Source organism: Schistocerca nitens, chromosome 2, assembly GCF_023898315.1.
Source record: "Schistocerca nitens isolate TAMUIC-IGC-003100 chromosome 2, iqSchNite1.1, whole genome shotgun sequence".
Classification (NCBI taxonomy): Eukaryota; Metazoa; Arthropoda; class Insecta; order Orthoptera; family Acrididae; genus Schistocerca; species Schistocerca nitens.
In genome coordinates this window covers 1,069,119,332-1,069,137,813 of record NC_064615.1, presented here as the reverse complement: position 1 = coordinate 1,069,137,813, position 18,482 = coordinate 1,069,119,332, and the positions used below count along the sequence as shown (strand labels likewise).

Genomic DNA, 18,482 nt, shown 5'->3' with positions numbered 1-18,482 from the left:
CACCCAGAAAGTTCTGATGATAGCAAGAGCCGACAAGTGCGAGAATTATCGCAGAATCAGCTTAAAAGAGTTGTTGACAAGAATAATATACGTAAGGATATAAAAGAAAATTAAGCGTCTGTTAGATGACCATCAGTTTGGCCTGGTGAAGACACGAGACAGTAGTTCTGATACTGCAGTTGATAATGGAAGCAAGAATGAAGAAAAATCAAGACACATTCATAGCATTTGACGACCTGGAAAAGGCGTTTGACGACATAGAATTGTGCATGGTATTCGTAATTCTGAGAAAAATAGGCATAAGCTACTGTGATAGACGGGTAATATACAGTATGTACAAGAACTACCAAGGAATAATAAGTCTGGAAGACGAAGAACGAAGAGTTCATATTAAAAAGGGTGTAAGACAGGAGTGTAACCTTTCGCCCCTACTTTTTAATTTGTATGTCATAGAAACATTTATAGAAATAAAAGAAATAAAAATTTGGGGTTAAAGGATATCAGTGACGAGTTTCGCTGATGAACTTAGTATCTTTTGTCGAATGAGTATGGAATATGGATTGAGAGTAAATCGAAGAAACGAAAGTAATGAGAAGTAGTAGAAATGAGAACAGTGACAAGGTTAACATCAGAATTGGGGATCATAGAGTGGACAGAGTTCAGGAACTCAGGTACCTGGGCAGAGGGCTGGACGAAGAAAGAGGGACAAAAAATCGGACTAGCAGTGGCGTAGGGAAGTATACTAGGATGAAACAGACCTACATCTGAGGAAGAAATTTCTGAGAAAGTACGTTTGGAGTGTAGCAGTATATGGGAGTGAAACGTGGACTGCTGGAATGCTGTAACAAAAGACAAAAGTAGCATCTGAGATGTGCTGGTAGAGTAGAAAGTTGAAAATTAGGTGGACTGATAAGGTAAGGAACCAGGAGGTTCTCGACAGAATCGGCGTGGACAGAAATGTGTGGAAAACACTGACAACAAGAAGGGACCGGATGATAGGATATCTGTTAAGACATCAGGGACTAACTTCCATGGTACTCGAGGGAGCTACAGAGATTAAAAGCTATATAGGAAGACAAAGAATGGAAGAAATCCAACAAATAGTTGATGACGACTCAAAAAGAAATGACGTAATTTTTTAGATGCGTAACTCCCTCATTTCAAGCAAGGCTGTGATCGCATACCATGATATTATAGACATCTCAGAACTCAGTCAAGAATAGTCATTACAGAGGATAGTAGAAGTGAAACAATGGAACCAATGGAATAATAGAGAGATAAGAAAAATAGAAAGATGAGAAGACTGCCACTTTCGTTGTGACCTCAGTTCTCTGAGACGACCTGAATACACAATGGCAGGGCTCCTCTGGCTTATAGCTAGCCCTGATATATGTACCCAGCCCCATGAGGTGTTTCAAATGCCAGTGATCTGGCGACACAATGCTGAGTTGGGGAGGGGAAGCAGCTTGCGGAAAATGTGAAAAGGTAGCCAATGACTGACACTGACTGATCATCTCCAGCAATATGCATTAACTGCGGTGGGAATCACCCTGTCTGAAGCTGAGATGGGCAGATTTTCGCTCAGAAACGAAAAATTCCCGATATGAAGGATGGAGTACATCCCTTCGCTGAAGCCAAAAAAGAATATATAGCAAAGAAACCTCCGCTCTTGCTGTTCTTTAATTATTTTATGAAGAAACCTGTGTGCAAGGTAGATACTATGACACAGATGGTGTCGAATGAACTATAAACCACTGCCAGCACTTGTAGTTGCAGCTGTACATGCCAAAGTAAACATCACCACTGTTACACATAAATGTTATGAACTGCCTCACATATTGAATGTTACACCAAAATTATAACAGAGAGCCCCATACATTGTCATTTTACAGCAAAATTGTAGCAAATTGCTCTATACCTAATGATGTTACAGCAAAACTGTAAGAAATTGCCCCATAAGTCACTACATTACAGCAAAATTGTAACAAATTATATGATATATAACTATGTTACAGAATAATTGTAACAAAATGGCCTCCTACACCATTGTTTTATGCAAAATTGTAACAAAGTGCCTGACACTTCGCTATGTTCCAGCAAAATTGTAACAAATTATATGCTATATAACTAAGTTACAGAATAATTGTAACAAAATGGCCTCCTACACCATTGTTTTACAGCAAAATTGTAACAAAGTGCCTGACACTTCGCTATGTTCCAGCAAAATTGTAACAAATTACCTTGTACAGACCAATGTTAACAAAGTTGTATTAGATTGCTCCTTACAATGAAGATGGTAGTATGTACTACTGGGTCAATGATTGTCATTATAACCTTGGCAATAGGACTACATTTTACTGGATGCTTAGTGGATACAGTTCTGGTGGCAATGATGGTCAGTTGATGTAGTGACTGTCATTAGCCCAGATGCAATTGGGACAATTATTGTCAGCTGATATGGGGAGTTACAGCACTTCACATACTATTGGCTGCAACAGTGAAGGTCAGTTAACATAGTTACAGCAGTTACCCCACTGAATGTGACTACCATGATCACAAATGCATTGTGATGTGTGCCATAACCAGACAGTGGGTATCAGCTATTGGAGCTCAGTCAAACAAAATCTATACATCACTTGAGACCTTAGTGACTAATCATATATACACATCTTAGCACGCAATCTCTCTTACAAAATCATGTCATTTCCAGATACAACTCCTACATTTAGAACACATCTCAACTTGTGTGAAAGTGTGCTGGCTAATTACATTCCCATTTGAATTAGTAGTTTTTTCTGTATCATCGTTACGAATTTGATACGAAGTCATTGTGGAGAGGGTGTTTCTCCCATTCACTTATTTTTTAACTATATGATTATGTTTTATAGGGTAGGAGCCTATAAAAACACACACACATAGCTTCTGAACTGTTTTTTTTAAGTATTACATGTCCAATATATATGATTCATAGTGTAAAAAGATGCACATTATTAGCGATTTCGTTTTGTTTATGAACTATCACATATTGCAGGACACATGAATAATCATAAGTATGATTGCAGTTCCAGACCCACATTTGGTATGGTGAGTTCACACGTATAAGCATGAATTAATGCACTGCATTTTTCATTATAATCCCTTGTGTGTTCAGATGTAGGTTGTACAGTTTGATGTGTAAGTTTCGTCCATTTGGTCCATAAAGTTCCAAAAAAACTAGACATTTATGGCTACCTGCTTAGTCTTTCGTCTGTAAATCTTTTTATGGAATAGCAAGTATACATTACATTCTTAAATATTCATTGTTGCAGATGTTTGAGCTCTGTTTCATTGAAGTTTTCACCATACGAAAAAAATTGCAAGTGCAAATTGTATATTGTTATAAATCCTCTGAGGAGGGTTGTGTATTTCTGCTAAGCATTAGGACTGAATTATCATGTAATGGCTGCCATTTCGTGACGAACAATGTCACCATACCAACTGACCATCCTTGCCCCAATCAATAGTATTTAGTGTAATAGTTGCAACGATTTCAATTGACAATAACTGAACCACCTTACATAATTGAGGTTTATGGTGAATACCATTATCAACTGACCATAACTGCCCCATCCACTAGTATGCTAGTCACCATATCAGCTGACCAACATTACCCCAAAAATGAATTAAGGTTAGTGTCAGTCACCATATCAACTGACCATTGCTGATCCCAGAATGGTATCCACCATACCATTGGAGTAATGCCTCTCACTATTATTGTGGCAATGGTGTCCATCATTTCACCAGTTTTATCCAGTATATGTCTGTGATGATTGGTGTACATGTTAACAATTAGTGTATGCAACGTTGATGTATGGGATATAACATTTTGTAGGGCTATTCGTTACAACTTTGCTGTAACATGACAATGTATGCAGCAATTTGTTACAATTTATTTTGATGTTTATCTGTAACCAAATATAATATAGGAAAATTGCTACAAATTTGCTGTAACATGGTGATGCATAGGGCAATTTGTAACACAGTGATGTACAAGGACAAATGGTCTTGTAGTTTACATTGTGCAATAGCACTAATTGTCACTATCAGCAGAAGCTGACAAACGTTTCTTAGTTAAGATATAGAATAATATCATAGCATGGGGATCACTACAATGTTTATTGAATTTGATAAACATTTTAACTAAACAAAGACGCATTTTTTACTAACAACATACACGATTTAGACATGGGAATGACATTCTTATCATTTATACAAACAGAAAATTATTCTAACCGTAAGTTCGAATTAAGCCATATGTTAGATTATTAGAAGTTTAATATGTGTTTTGTAATGTTACGAAACAATTACCGAGCGAGGTGGCGCAGTGGTTAGCACACTGGACTCGCATTCGGAAGGACGACGGTTCAATCCCGTCTCCGGCCATCCTGATTTAGGTTTTCCGTGATTTCCCTAAATCGCTACAGGCAAATGCCGGGATGGTTCCTTTGAAAGGGCACGGCCGATTTCCTTCGCCATCCTTCCCTCACCCGAGCTTGCGCTCCGTCTCTAATGACCTCGTTGTCGACGGGACGTTAAACACTAATCTCCTCCTCCGAAACAATTCTGTATGTCAAAATATCCACAGGTGTGCTGCCGGTCTATGCTATGAACGTCGGCTGTACAACTGGGGCGAGTGCTAGTACGTCTCTCTAGACCTGCCGTGTGGTGGCGCTCGGTCTGCTATCACTGACAGTGGCGACACGCGGGTCCTACGTATACTAATGGACCGCGGCCGATTTAGAGGCTACCACCTAGCAAGTGTGGTGTCTGGCGGTGACACCACACATGTCGCCATCATCAGGTGAACTGACGGACTGAGCTCCTGTGAACGTGCCGGCACGGAGATCCGTACGCTATGGCTGCTCAGAGGGAACTGGGTTCGGTCGCGGCGGCGGCCGATTTAAATACCCTCCGCCCGCGGCGCGCTCCCTCCGCCGTCCGCGCCCCACGCCACGGTCGCGCGGTGGAATAGATTGCGACGGCGTCTGAGATGACGTCGGTGTGATGGCTCTGTCCGCCGTGGTCGTCATAACTATACGTTTGCTCGGTTTGAGGAAGGTCGGCGTGTACCAGATTCCGTGTCAATGTGGCAAGTCGTATATTGGTCAGACGATGCGTACCGTCGAGGATCGATGCCGTGAACACCAGAGGCACACTCGACTGATGTATCCGAGCAAGTCGGCGGTCGCTGAACATTGTTTGTCGGAAAATCACGCCATGGAGTATGACCGCACGAGGATTCTGGTACAGACGTCGAGATACTGGGACAGCGTTGTTAGAGAGGCCATCGAAATTCGCACCAATGACTACCTCATAAACCGTGACTGTGGCTATAATCTTAGCAAGGCTTGGGAACCAGCGATTGGGTTGATCAAGAGTAAATCGAGCAAACGTATAGTTGTGACGACCACGGCGGACAGAGCCATCACACCGACGTCATCTCAGACGCCGTCGCAATCTGTTCCACCGCGCGACCGTGGCGCGGGGCGCGGACGGCGGAGGGAGCGCGCCGCGGGCGGAGGGTATTTAAATCGGCCGCCGCCGCGACCGAACCCAGTTCCCTCTGAGCAGCCATAGCGTACGGATCTCCGTGCCGGCACGTTCACAGGAGCTCAGTCCGTCAGTTCACCTGATGATGGCGACATGTATGATCGCCGAAATATTGTGCCCGTTGGACACTATAGACCGGCAGCACACCTGTGGATATTTTGATTATCAAATACGCCGGGAGAAACTCAAGAATCACAATTCTGTATGTATTTTGACAAGTAAGAGAGTTAAGTTTTTTTTTGGAGCAAGAATGAATTTTCGTTCATGATTATAAATCTGTAAATACCCTTGCATATTAAGATAAGCAACCTGAATTCGTTTTGTACTTGAAATCTTAATATATTATAATAATTTTTTTTTGTACAAAGGTAATGCTTTTTAGATCTCGTCTTTTCCTCTCTGTATGTAGAAGCTTGCTCCATAATTCTCTTTGGCCATGTTATGTTATGACTACAACCTATATTTTGTGTATCGTACTACGAGAATATAAAGTTTAAGAGATATAACAAATTAAACACTTTGTCAAAGTGTATCATTTTTAGTACAGTTTCTTGTGATAAAGTGTTGGGAAACGTGACGTCATTGTACTGAACACCAGTAGAACAAAACTCCAGATATGTCCAAGTGAAAAAGTCATCGGAAATATGAATTAACTAGTCAACAATATTGGTTATATTTTCTAGTGTAGAACATGATGCAGTCTTTTCATTTCCCCTAAAACAGTGCTTGGTGGAGTGAAGCATTATTGAAAAACACCTACAAATGTTTATCCCCAGTAACATAGCATCACATGTACCTCAGATTAAATGTTAACACTCTTTACGTTTTTCACGGATATTTTGGCACTCAGTTTAAACATTCTGTTGCTAGTTTATTTTCACATACATTGTAGAAGTGGTATTACTGGATGTTACATCATTTACATACTGTAGATGTGGTAATAACAGTATGAACAGTATGAAAAATAAAAGGTGTGTACATACCTGATGTGTCTTTTACATACCTTCCATTTAGATATAGAATTAATGTTGTTCACCAGATGTAATGTGTCTATGTGCATGAGTGTGTGTTTGTGCATGTGTGTGTGTGTGTGTGTGTGTGTCTATATATATCTGTGGCTATATACTTTTAATAAATCGTACAGACAGTCTGGATATAGATATATTTAACTTATGGGCTCCATTATGCTTTACGCCAAGTGTCGTACAAAGATCCAACAAGCTCTTTGACAAGAGCTGCTTAATTGGCCGAGTTACACTGGTTTTAACTATATCTTTATATTTTTTCATAATTAATCGATTGATTTTAAGCATGATACTGTATTCATTTTGGGTGAGTATGTTTCAACAAGGCGAAGGTGGAGGTTCAACAGCTATGTTGTGATTAGCTGCTTCCTTTTAATGGTCAGTAGGATACTGTGATGTCATTGGCTGTTTCGTTTGATTTGCCACAGTTGTTCCAAGATAAAAGGTGTGACTTCTTCGGTTGCAACATCATAGAAACGGATTATGGCTTGTGACATAATGGATACTGTAAATGACCTGTACATACGGCTGCAGGTTTGTAAAAAAAGTGCTGCGGAAATCCCATATACATCCTACTTAGATCTATTGTTGGTTTTGTGGGTGTATCACGGTTTCACCAGAGCTCTGATTTTCTGGCACTCTTCAAAGATCCTTTGAGCTACCATAGCAGTTATAAGTCATGACTCCAACTGCACATGACTGAAATGAGAAGTTGGACTTTGGAAGACATACGTGATAGAAAGTGCAGGAATCCATCATGAATAAAACATATACAACGTCTAACAACAAGTATTGGCTTATATATTCGCTTGTTAGTCGATATCTCGAAATACCGATAGGAGGAAGTAAATCTTCTGTTGTCATTAACGAGACAAATTGAGAACAAGTGGGAGAATAATACTTCTCATAAGGGTACATTACTGCATACTTGGAGCCGTAATGTATAGACCACTGCAATATTATTTACAGGAACGATAACACAGACAAAGTCGTATCGAGTAGGAGCATTGATTTTGCATTTAATTTTGTGTTCAATAGAATGTGTTACACATGTGAGTCCTGTGAGCGATACGTTAGAGACAAATTGTACAAACACCAGAATGCAGTTCCAAGAGTCCACGTTCATGAAAAGCACAGTAATTGAGAAAAGAATGAAATAGGTTTGGAACTCATCTCTTATGCCACTCAGTCTGAACGCTGCGGACACACGAAAGGAAACTAGGGAGAAATGAAGGAAATTAAAGTTCAGACAGAAGTAATCCACGTTTACCGTTGGAACTGTAATTCGGTTGGAGACGGTAATGGGAGATGAGTTAAACTGAATGGTTTAGTGTCTCTAATGAATTCTTTGATTACTACTTTGTTTTGTGGTTTTGATTCTGATGAAAGTCTATGTGTGTGATGAATGCAGCTTGCCGCTAACTTGGTGTAATGTTTGTCTGTACAGAAGTGTATCTGTCTTATTTATCGCTCCTTCACTCTCACACCTGAATCAGTACAGTAAAGTCAGGGCTTCGTGTATTATGGCTGGCTGATCCGTAAGAGGACAGACAAACAATTATACTACTGGAGGATTCTAAGTAATTTCTAGAATTACATTCACTCTCTCTCTCTCTCTCTCTCTAATTTATCTGTGTACAATTCAAATATAAATTACTTGAGATCAGCCTGGTCCAATCTCCGGTAGAGCCCTTCGTCTTAATACTCAGCGGCGGTCTTGCTAGAAAAAATCTTTACATTTGTTATTATTATTAAGCGCTGCATTCAGTTGGGAAAATCGATCGTTTGAACAATTCGTTCAGTTTACGACAGATCTAATATTTCAGATGTGGACGAAGCCTTTTTGGACGATTTATAAAACTCATAGATTGCAGGTTCTCTTCGTCACAGCTGAAGCTTCCCAATTAATTACAGGCCTAGACAATCATCAATGATTCATACAGAGAACTCATTCTTCATTCACTCTGTAAAAAAATGGTCACAAACCTTATTTCTGATGAAAGAAGTATATTGAATCCTTGTTAATTACAGGTTCCGTTTCCGTGTATTTTAAGTCTCAGGAAATTTACCTTTTTACAGGTTTATCATTTCTTTATCTATCCCGCTATCGGCACAAATTTCCCTTGTTCGCTTTAGTGCGAAGAAGAGTGCCTAAATTTCTTTAGGAATCCAAAAATCCTCCCACCGATATTTCCGAAACTGTTCCCTTCTCTCTCTCTCTCTCTCTACTATAATAACCATGGAGTATACATATCTGTACCTCTGTTGTTCCAAAGAATAAACGTACTAGAAAAATACCTTGGCGTCGACGAGCTGTCGGCGCATATTTTACTAGAAAAATCTAATCCGATACTTTTCAAACGTAAATAAATGTGGATAATTTGATTGATCACTATTAATTAGTGCATGGTAGAGGGTAATTTTCCGTGGGGATATTACAATGCCCCTCGCAGCGAGCGAAGTTTGTGAGCTCAATTTTGATTCACCGAACACACTTCGCGAGCTATCTATTAGTGTGGATAACCCGGAAGTGATGATTGTCAGTCCTCCGACTGAAAAAGAATATTCTGTTTGAAACAGACGAAGAAAAGAAATGTGGAAAACAGAAGAAATGAAGAGACAAGTACCGCGACTGTATTGCTTTTACGTGCATCTCGGTGTTATGTTTGCTGTGCACAACCAAGGAAGATGATCTTTCATGAACTGTTGTCAGGGTCTACCCATTCGGGAACTTTCTTAAGCAGGGAAACCTTGGAAAACCTCTTAAGCTTAGACCCCCAGCCTACGGTACATAGAAGATAGGAAAGCCTATAGAAGAACAAAAATAATTTTGAAATTTATCTCTAAAGAAAAGATAGGGATCAATTTGTATCACGATTTGGAAAAGGGTAGTTTGTGCCTCTAGCAAAAAAAAACTTTTTACAATAAATAACGTGAATTTGCGTTTTACAATCTTGCTCCTAGTACAGTATCTTGCGGTGCTAAACTCCCCCGGGTCTTGCATGTCCCCGACGTCCACATTTGTAGTCGGTCTTCTACGCGGCCCCCTTTGTAGTTGATCTTCTACGCGGACCACAATGGGAAGAGTAGAAGGAACAGGGATACTCGAATTCACATGCAACATTCATTCCAAAAGAATTAGCAATGACCAAAAAGGAAGACTCTTCCTGTAAGAGAACTGATTAGGTTGCACCATCCAAGATTCTCCTTTTTGAAAGCAAAATCCTTATGGCTTCATGGATCCTTTTTGTTACGACGTATTTCAATGAATTCAACTCTTAATAAATGATGTTGCCAAAAGCATCATCCGATTTACTCTCGTTTGAATACTCCTTTTTACTTTGTCTCCCCACTTGTACTTAGAAGTCCAAACGCTTTAACAGATTTTCTATGACTGATTTGTTCTTCGTAATTTAAAGGATTCATGTAACTTACTATAGATTTTGGATTCAAATCATCGAATAATGGAAAGTGTAGTTTATTTTATACCAAGACATCATCCATATTTCCTTAATAAGTCCTATAATTTAGCTATCCTCAAAAACTTTTTATTCTAAACACATATATTTCTTCGCTTTAGTGCTGAAATGTAAAAATTATTAGCATTGAGGAATGCGGATTCGCTTCTTTCATTTACTCTCTGATTCATACTGCGTTCATCCATGCTCATCTATGGAAATGGATTTTTCAAACAGAATTCCCAAACGAACACAAACCATTAAACATCTATTAATTCTATGAATATTACTTTTTTTAATTATTCATTAATAAATTAAAAACTCTTAACTTCTAATTATAACACCTATTCCTTTTAAAGTTCAACATGAATCAGTTTATCCTCGCGTTTGGTGCGAGTCTCTTATAAAGCATATCTGTGTCGTCTCTATCGATTTTAATTCTCGCGCCGACGTCAACTGTTTTGCGCGGGAAATTGTTTTTGCGGCGTTAACCGTCACTCACGATTCACTACCACAACACATCCCTTCACACGTTTACCCATCTAAGCGTTCACATGAGATTATATATGAATATTCACTTTAAACCTTTTTTTTTATTACTCAGCGTCATTTGCGGGAAACATTTCATTCTTCTCGCAGGTCATTCAGATACTTTATACATCTTGATCACATTAGCAAAGCTAAAGTTCTATGTTCACTCAAACCACAGGTGAAGCCTATCTCCACTATCCTTTTTACAACACTCAATAGTAGTAATTAGTCACTATTTCTATATTCTATGTCATTGATTAACTACTTCACTTTAAAGGTTTTTAACACTACACACACACAGTTCATCGTTATATTTTTTACGAGCGTTCATCTCTGTCACTCGGAAACCCATTCCTCCCTATCTCCTATTCTTCATTATATCTTTTTAAGTCATTATGAGGAAATTACCCTTTTATTTTGTTCGATCCCGTGTATGCTTTTGGCACGACCAACAATAGTGAGCAGTAGGGGCTTGTGGAGGGTTCGATCAAACCCCAATTCAACATGCGATCTCTTTCTTTTTGAACTTGAGCCTTTAACCTCCAGGGAACAGGATAGAAAGTTCGACAATATGTTTCGTGCGGCTTAACGTAGAGATGGCATATGTATCCTTTAATCACTCCTGGCCTTTCATCAAACACGTTTTCATAAACTAATAATAATTCTTTGAGCTGCTTCTTCTGATCTTCAGTGATGCAGTCGGATTCATTTAACTTCTCATACACTAATTGACCGAAATCTCCTTTGACTTGGAACTCATTATTTGCGTGCTGTTTAGAATTCTGTGCAGTCCTGATTACTTGCACACTGATCCCACTATTATATTTTCTGGTAAGGCCTTCCTTTTTCAACAAGTCCAACTCAATTTCTTGTTTATTTATATTTAACCAAAATTTTCCTGTTTTAAAATCTATTCTGCATCCGTATTGACGTAGGCTGTCGACTCCGATAATGCAGTCTACCACCAAATTTTTCACAACAAGGAATGTGCTTAATATTGCTACATTTCCTACTTCTACACTAAGTAGTGACTGCACTTTTACATTCGCCGATCGAGCCCCAACGGCGCCTATCATTCTGCAATTTTGAACTGGAAACATTGGTACTCTTCTTATATTTCTGATCTTGTTGAATAGAGCCTCCGAAGTAACATTCGTGGTTGCAGCTGTGTCTAAAACCGCCGTTATAGGTACAGTCTCCAAAATTACTTGCACTTCGGCTACTGCCACCTGTTCCTTATCTTCATCTTTGGGTTCTAAGTCTTCGGTCAATTCATCTGCCAGTAATCGTCCATCATTATACGTTAGCATGGGTACACATATCCTGTTGCCCCTCAACCTATTGTTGACCGCTCCTCCGGGGCACGAGTGGGTCCTTACAAGTTTGTTGGATTTTGATTCGCCTGGTGGTTGACATCGTCCGTCACTTCGGTAATTACCGGTTGATTCGTAGATGTCCGTCCCCACTGATGTTGATTGTTGGAGTTTATTCCCCCCGGTTGATTCCACTTTCTATTACCGTTATTATTCCAAGCTTGCGGTCTAAAATTCCTTTCGTTTCCCCATACGGGATTGTATCTTTTCCCATTCCTGTTATTCCTTGGATAGCCCCTCGCAAGACTATTGCCGGTATTATTGTTGATATTTTGAGGGGTTTCTCCACTATTTATCGATCTCTGTGCGTTCCCTTGCCTACCATTTGCCGGAAGTTCTATCTCTCTATACTGGAATCTGTTATTACGGGCTTTCTGGCTGTTCTCTTCTATAATGTCTATATGATCTAACGTCGTGAGGAACGACTCCAGGTCTTTATCGTTGCCGTAAATTAATTGATTCCGGATGCTAGTTGGTAATCTTGCCTTAAGTATGTTTATTATGTCTGGCAAAGGCATAGGTCTGTCCCAATATCTTGTTTTATTTATATATTTTTCAAAATACTTCCTAAGGCTTCCTTTCGAAAAAGAGAAAGGCTCTGGGTAGAGCACCTCCTGCCTTAGGCGTTCCTGTACCCCTTCTGACCAGAATTTTGCTAAAAACGCTTTTTCAAAATCTTCATAGGTCGCGCAAACAGAAGTCATGTCCGAGGCCCAGATCGCCCCCGAACCTTGTATATACCCAGTAACGAAACTGATCTTCTGCCACTCCGACCAATTTCTGGGTAGCACTCCTCTAAAACTTCGAATAAAAACAATCGGGTGGACCCCCCTTTTGTCAGTGTTAAAAATCTGAAATTGCCGATGCTTTATCATTTTTTCTTCTGCATGACAAAGGCTTTCGTAATCTCCATCCGCTAAAACGTCACGCGAACAACTAGCTCGTGGCAATTTGATATTCGAGTTACTTACACATGTCGGTATTGTGTGCGAATGTGCAGTAACTGGGTCTATAGTCGCTGACAACTTCTGCTGTCGGCCTGTATTCATTTGTTCTGAGCCTTGTTGTGAAACGCGTATCGACTCTTCGATCGTTTGTTTCCAATGCTCGAAATCAGCACCTAACTGCTGTCGCACTTCCTCAAGTCCTTTCGCAAACAAATTCTCTTCCTGTTTGCCGCATAGACTCTGGAATGCTACTTTAACATTTTGCTCAACGTTTTCACACATTAGCCTTTTGTTTTCTAATGTGATTTCGGATAATTTACCCGTTAATACATTAATCTGGTGGTCAATAAAGTCTTGACGTTCTGTCAGATGTTCCACACTTTCCTTTAGGTTCGTCTGCGTACGTGCCAATTCAGGGAGTTGCGCAATTGCACATGACATGGCATCTTGCTTTTGTACTAACTGCGGAACCATTTCCACCTGTTCCCGTACGGTATCTATCTTAATAGCCACGTACTCCTTCATTTCTACACGAACGCGTTGAGTAGATTCCTCACATTGAGCTTTAACTAATTCGATTTGTGCAGTTAATTTTCGTTCCGTCTCTTCGGCCTGATCTTTTAGTTCCTTTGTCTTTTCCTCTATCCGCTGCTCTAATTCGGAAAAACTATCATGTAACTGCTGCTTAATCTCAGCTTTCAAATTTTCCTGCCCTTCAGTAACTGAAGCTAATTTTGTATTCAAATGGTTTTGCCCTTCAGTAACTGAGGCTAATTTCGCGTTAATGTCGGTTTTCATATTATTCATACTCTCCGTTATCATTTGCATCTGTCTCATTATAATTACTAATGGATCTAATCCATGTTGCATCCCTGCTGTTACATCTCCAGCCGTGTCTACCGGGCGTTCTATTGCGCTATCTGTAGCGATCGGTTCTACAACACTTCTTACTACCTCATTATCATCGGTGCTCACAGCTGAAGGCTGTTGCGTGTTGCTCTGCTCTGCTTGACTCATCTTAAACATTGCCCTAGTTGAAACCATATAAATGTTCTACAGTCAAGATTTATATATATCTCCCTTCACACAAGAATACTTTCGTATAGTACTTATACGGTTAAATGCAACTGGGGCAGTTCAATCAAACTACGTCTTGTATGAACACAATTAGTAAATGTTCAAATCTACGTCTACTTCCAGAATACTAGCAAGCTTTAATTAAAATATTATAGATCTGGCCTTTTGTCTGCGCCCTGCGTGCTGTATATCTGTGGATCCAAGTAATTCGACTGCGAGTATTTCTTCTCTTTTTTTTTTTTTTTTTTAAGTTAGGTTGTCTCGTCGTCGTTCACATGAAACAAAGAACAAAATTATTTTAACACCGTCCAAAAACGTGTCCTGTCACGGATTGGCCATTCTAATGAATTCTTTGATTACTACTTTGTTTTGTGGTTTTGATTCTGATGAAAGTCTATGTGTGTGATGAATGCAGCTTGCCGCTAACTTGGTGTAATGTTTGTCTGTACAGAAGTGTATCTGTCTTATTTATCGCTCCTTCACTCTCACACCTGAATCAGTACAGTAAAGTCAGGGCTTCGTGTATTATGGCTGGCTGATCCGTAAGAGGACAGACAAACAATTATACTACTGGAGGATTCTAAGTAATTTCTAGAATTACATTCACTCTCTCTCTCTCTCTCTCTAATTTATCTGTGTACAATTCAAATATAAATTACTTGAGATCAGCCTGGTCCAATCTCCGGTAGAGCCCTTCGTCTTAATACTCAGCGGCGGTCTTGCTAGAAAAAATCTTTACATTTGTTATTATTATTAAGCGCTGCATTCAGTTGGGAAAATCGATCGTTTGAACAATTCGTTCAGTTTACGACAGATCTAATATTTCAGATGTGGACGAAGCCTTTTTGGACGATTTATAAAACTCATAGATTGCAGGTTCTCTTCGTCACAGCTGAAACTTCCCAATTAATTACAGGCCTAGACAATCATCAATGATTCATACAGAGAACTCATTCTTCATTCACTCTGTAAAAAAATGGTCACAAACCTTATTTCTGATGAAAGAAGTATATTGAATCCTTGTTAATTACAGGTTCCGTTTCCGTGTATTTTAAGTCTCAGGAAATTTACCTTTTTACAGGTTTATCATTTCTTTATCTATCCCGCTATCGGCACAAATTTCCCTTGTTCGCTTTAGTGCGAAGAAGAGTGCCTAAATTTCTTTAGGAATCCAAAAATCCTCCCACCGATATTTCCGAAACTGTTCCCTTCTCTCTCTCTCTCTCTACTATAATAACCATGGAGTATACATATCTGTACCTCTGTTGTTCCAAAGAATAAACGTACTAGAAAAATACCTTGGCGTCGACGAGCTGTCGGCGCATATTTTACTAGAAAAATCTAATCCGATACTTTTCAAACGTAAATAAATGTGGATAATTTGATTGATCACTATTAATTAGTGCATGGTAGAGGGTAATTTTCCGTGGGGATATTACATGTCCTCAAAAAAATTATAAGGTAAAAAGAAATGAAAGTAAAACATGGGTAATTGAGGGTATTCGAATTAAGTAAAACGATACAGAGGGAGTTAGGTGATAAAACAAGATACTAAAAGTAGTGGACAAGTTTTGGTCTCTGTGCATTCAAATAGCTGATGACGGCAAGGAAAAAAAAAACTCTTTTTAAAAAGAGAAATATGTTGACATAAAGACATAAACTTGGGCGACAGGAAGCTTTTTATGAATGTATTAGTTTGGAATGTAGCCTTGTGTGTACGAGAAATGTGGGGAACAAACGGATAAACGATGATCGTTAGTAGATGGTGTTAGTAATCAGGCAATACTGAGTCGAATTTTGGAGAAAAGAGGTTATTGGAATTACTTGACCGAAAGAAGGGATAGATTTATAGGAAGCATAGTGAAGTATCAAGGAATTAGTAATTTAGTATTTCAGCACAGAGTAGGGGAATCAACATTGTAGAGCAATCAAAGGACTGAATATAGTAAGCAGGTTCAAGTGGATATCCAATTTAGATTTAGCAGTTATCCTGCTATGAAACTACTTATATATTGTAGAGTAACATAGAGAACTGCATTAACCATTCTTCAAAGTGATGACTACAACAACACCTGATATACAAAAGTGGAATATCAGGCCTATGAGTCTTTATTTGAGAAATGTTTTAGTTGTCTGTACAGGCCGCCCTAGAGTAAAGTATCAGAGTGCAGTTTTTCTCCTCATAAGGCAGTCAGCTACTATGTCCGAGTCCTGCAACTATCCGTTCTATTTTCCAGCATCGCAGGACACATGCCGCCGTTCATAGCCGCAGGAGCGATGTACAGTGCCAGCAAGCATGCAGTGAAAGTCTTGCTGGAAGGGTTGAGGAAGGACCTCACGGCCAGGGGTAGCAAGATACGCGTAGGGGTAAGTCACCTAATGTAGTCACAACAATGCAGCAGATGGGTACAAACCCTGCTAGTGCACTGAGTGAACCTGCATAACGCTAGGGCAGTCTGAATTGTCATTGTAATATTCGTTCCACTTACTGTGACGAATCTGAACTGGTTGTACACACTAGTTTGTAAGACAGAGAGGTGAACTGGGGCCCCAAGGATATGGTGGGAACAGTTATTCATTCTTTTCCTTAATTTTTTTTCCTGAATAATACAGTGAATCCAGGAATGATGCATCTAATAAAAAAATAGGAACTAAACCAATAATGTAATTTCTTTAAGACAGATATTGCCAAAAATCTGATGAGCAACGCCACTGCAAGAGGAAGCACTCTCAATATGAATCCCATAAATTGAGGAGGAAGAACGTGATGAAAGAAAGAGCAAAAGGAAGAGACAATCAATTCAGCCACCGCTACCATATTTTAAGAATTTAAAATGTGCTCTTCATATTTCAAAAAGTGGCAACCAGGAAAAAGCAATATATCAGAGTTGAGAGGACGGTATTTTCAAATGTGGTAGTCTGAGATGTTCTGATTGAAACACATTCTCTTGCCTTACTTCAGAAAATAATTCTTTGACATGGTGTCATATTTACGAAATATTACTATTCTGGAATTTGTCTTATTTGTAATGTAACTATTGATAGTTTTCTCATTTTTCTATGTTTGTCAACATTTTCATCTCTATAAATATTAGTAAACAACTGTGAGACAAAATTTAACTATTTTACACATTACAGCCTACAACGATTTACATTCCATTAGTAAACTAAACTGAAACATTATTTATTATTTACCCAAATCTTTAGCAAACACATTTTGATAGACAATCTACAAACATGTGTAACAAAAACAAGCAAAAAATTAATGTGTATATTATCACGAGTGGTGCCCACCACAGTATAGACTTTTCGACTAAACGAGTAAACTCACTTCATAAATTTGGTTTCAGGTCTCTATCAAAAAATGAAATAAACAATTGGCCAACTATTAGGAAAAACAATCTGATGACAGTTTCAGTAGGAGTCAGTTAAACTGTACACAAATGTGCTCACTAAAAATCAGCAAATTATAATATTAAATTACAAAGACTCGAATAAATTTATATAACAATAGTGACGAAAGTTACAAAACAAGCAGATGATAAAATCATAACACTGCATCATTTAAAAGAATTTGTCAAGTGAAAGTAGCTTTAAGCAACAGCTGTAAGCAACAGCTTTAGTATAATGTGAATAGATTTTGTATTTTGAGATAACTGTCATCAAGGAGTGTGACTGAATGAAATTTAAAATGTTTGTTTTACACCACAAACAGTCGTGGAGGCCACAATCACTCAAACAACGGAATTTTTAAAAGATTACGTAACTAGTTTCGTCACTGAGTTATCATTTTCAAATGTAATCACAAACCTGGAAAACTGACTTAATAACTGCAACCACACTTCTTTGAAATATTACGAAGAATACATTAAAACCTTAAACCGAAGCAAAGCCTTCTTTGAAATATGATGAAGAATACATCAAAACCAGTAAACTTACGCAAAGTCAGCAGAAACTGGTCACGAGACGTCACGACAATTTTTGGTCGATAAGTCATTTCACACAGTGTAGATGAAAACTGCATCTGGACGAAAGGTATTATATGAGTAGCCCCGATGCAAAAATAGGTTTCAGTGCGCAAAACCCGCTATAAACCTTTGAAATTGGCTGTAGAAGATGTTGTTTGGTTTGCTAAAGCCGCTAACTGCACGTTGTCTTCTGGTGCAAAGTCTGATAAATGTCCTAAATTTGTAAAACCTGCGAAGTTCAATAGGCGTAGCAGTTGCTGTACCAGATCCTGATGCAAGGAACGCGAACTGACACCAGAGTTACCAATCTAGACATTCAAAGCTACCTTTCAGTTTGTTACGATTCGAAGGGACATTTTTCTCATTCAGAGTTAGGGTGGCTACGCTGTAACGAACGTGTACGCAACAATGAAGCTCTCGCTGCCGATTACTTGTTGAAATATGCACTGGTGAGCACAGTTCAGCTGGTCAGTAGGATGTTTGTTGATGTATTTGCGTGAGTCTTTTGAAGAAA

The 18,482-nt window shown here is 39.0% G+C and overlaps 1 protein-coding gene across 2 annotated transcripts in view; it reads left to right on the top strand.

The window, feature by feature from the left end:
* Window positions 1–18,482, top strand: part of LOC126237459 (dehydrogenase/reductase SDR family member 11-like) — a 102,326-nt gene that overhangs the window by 62,998 nt on the left and 20,846 nt on the right. For both annotated transcript variants that reach the window (XM_049947597.1, XM_049947596.1), the window contains exon 4: window positions 16,238–16,367. In XM_049947597.1, the coding sequence (XP_049803554.1) occupies window positions 16,238–16,367 (130 nt within the window). The remainder of the gene's footprint in view (window positions 1–16,237; window positions 16,368–18,482) is intronic.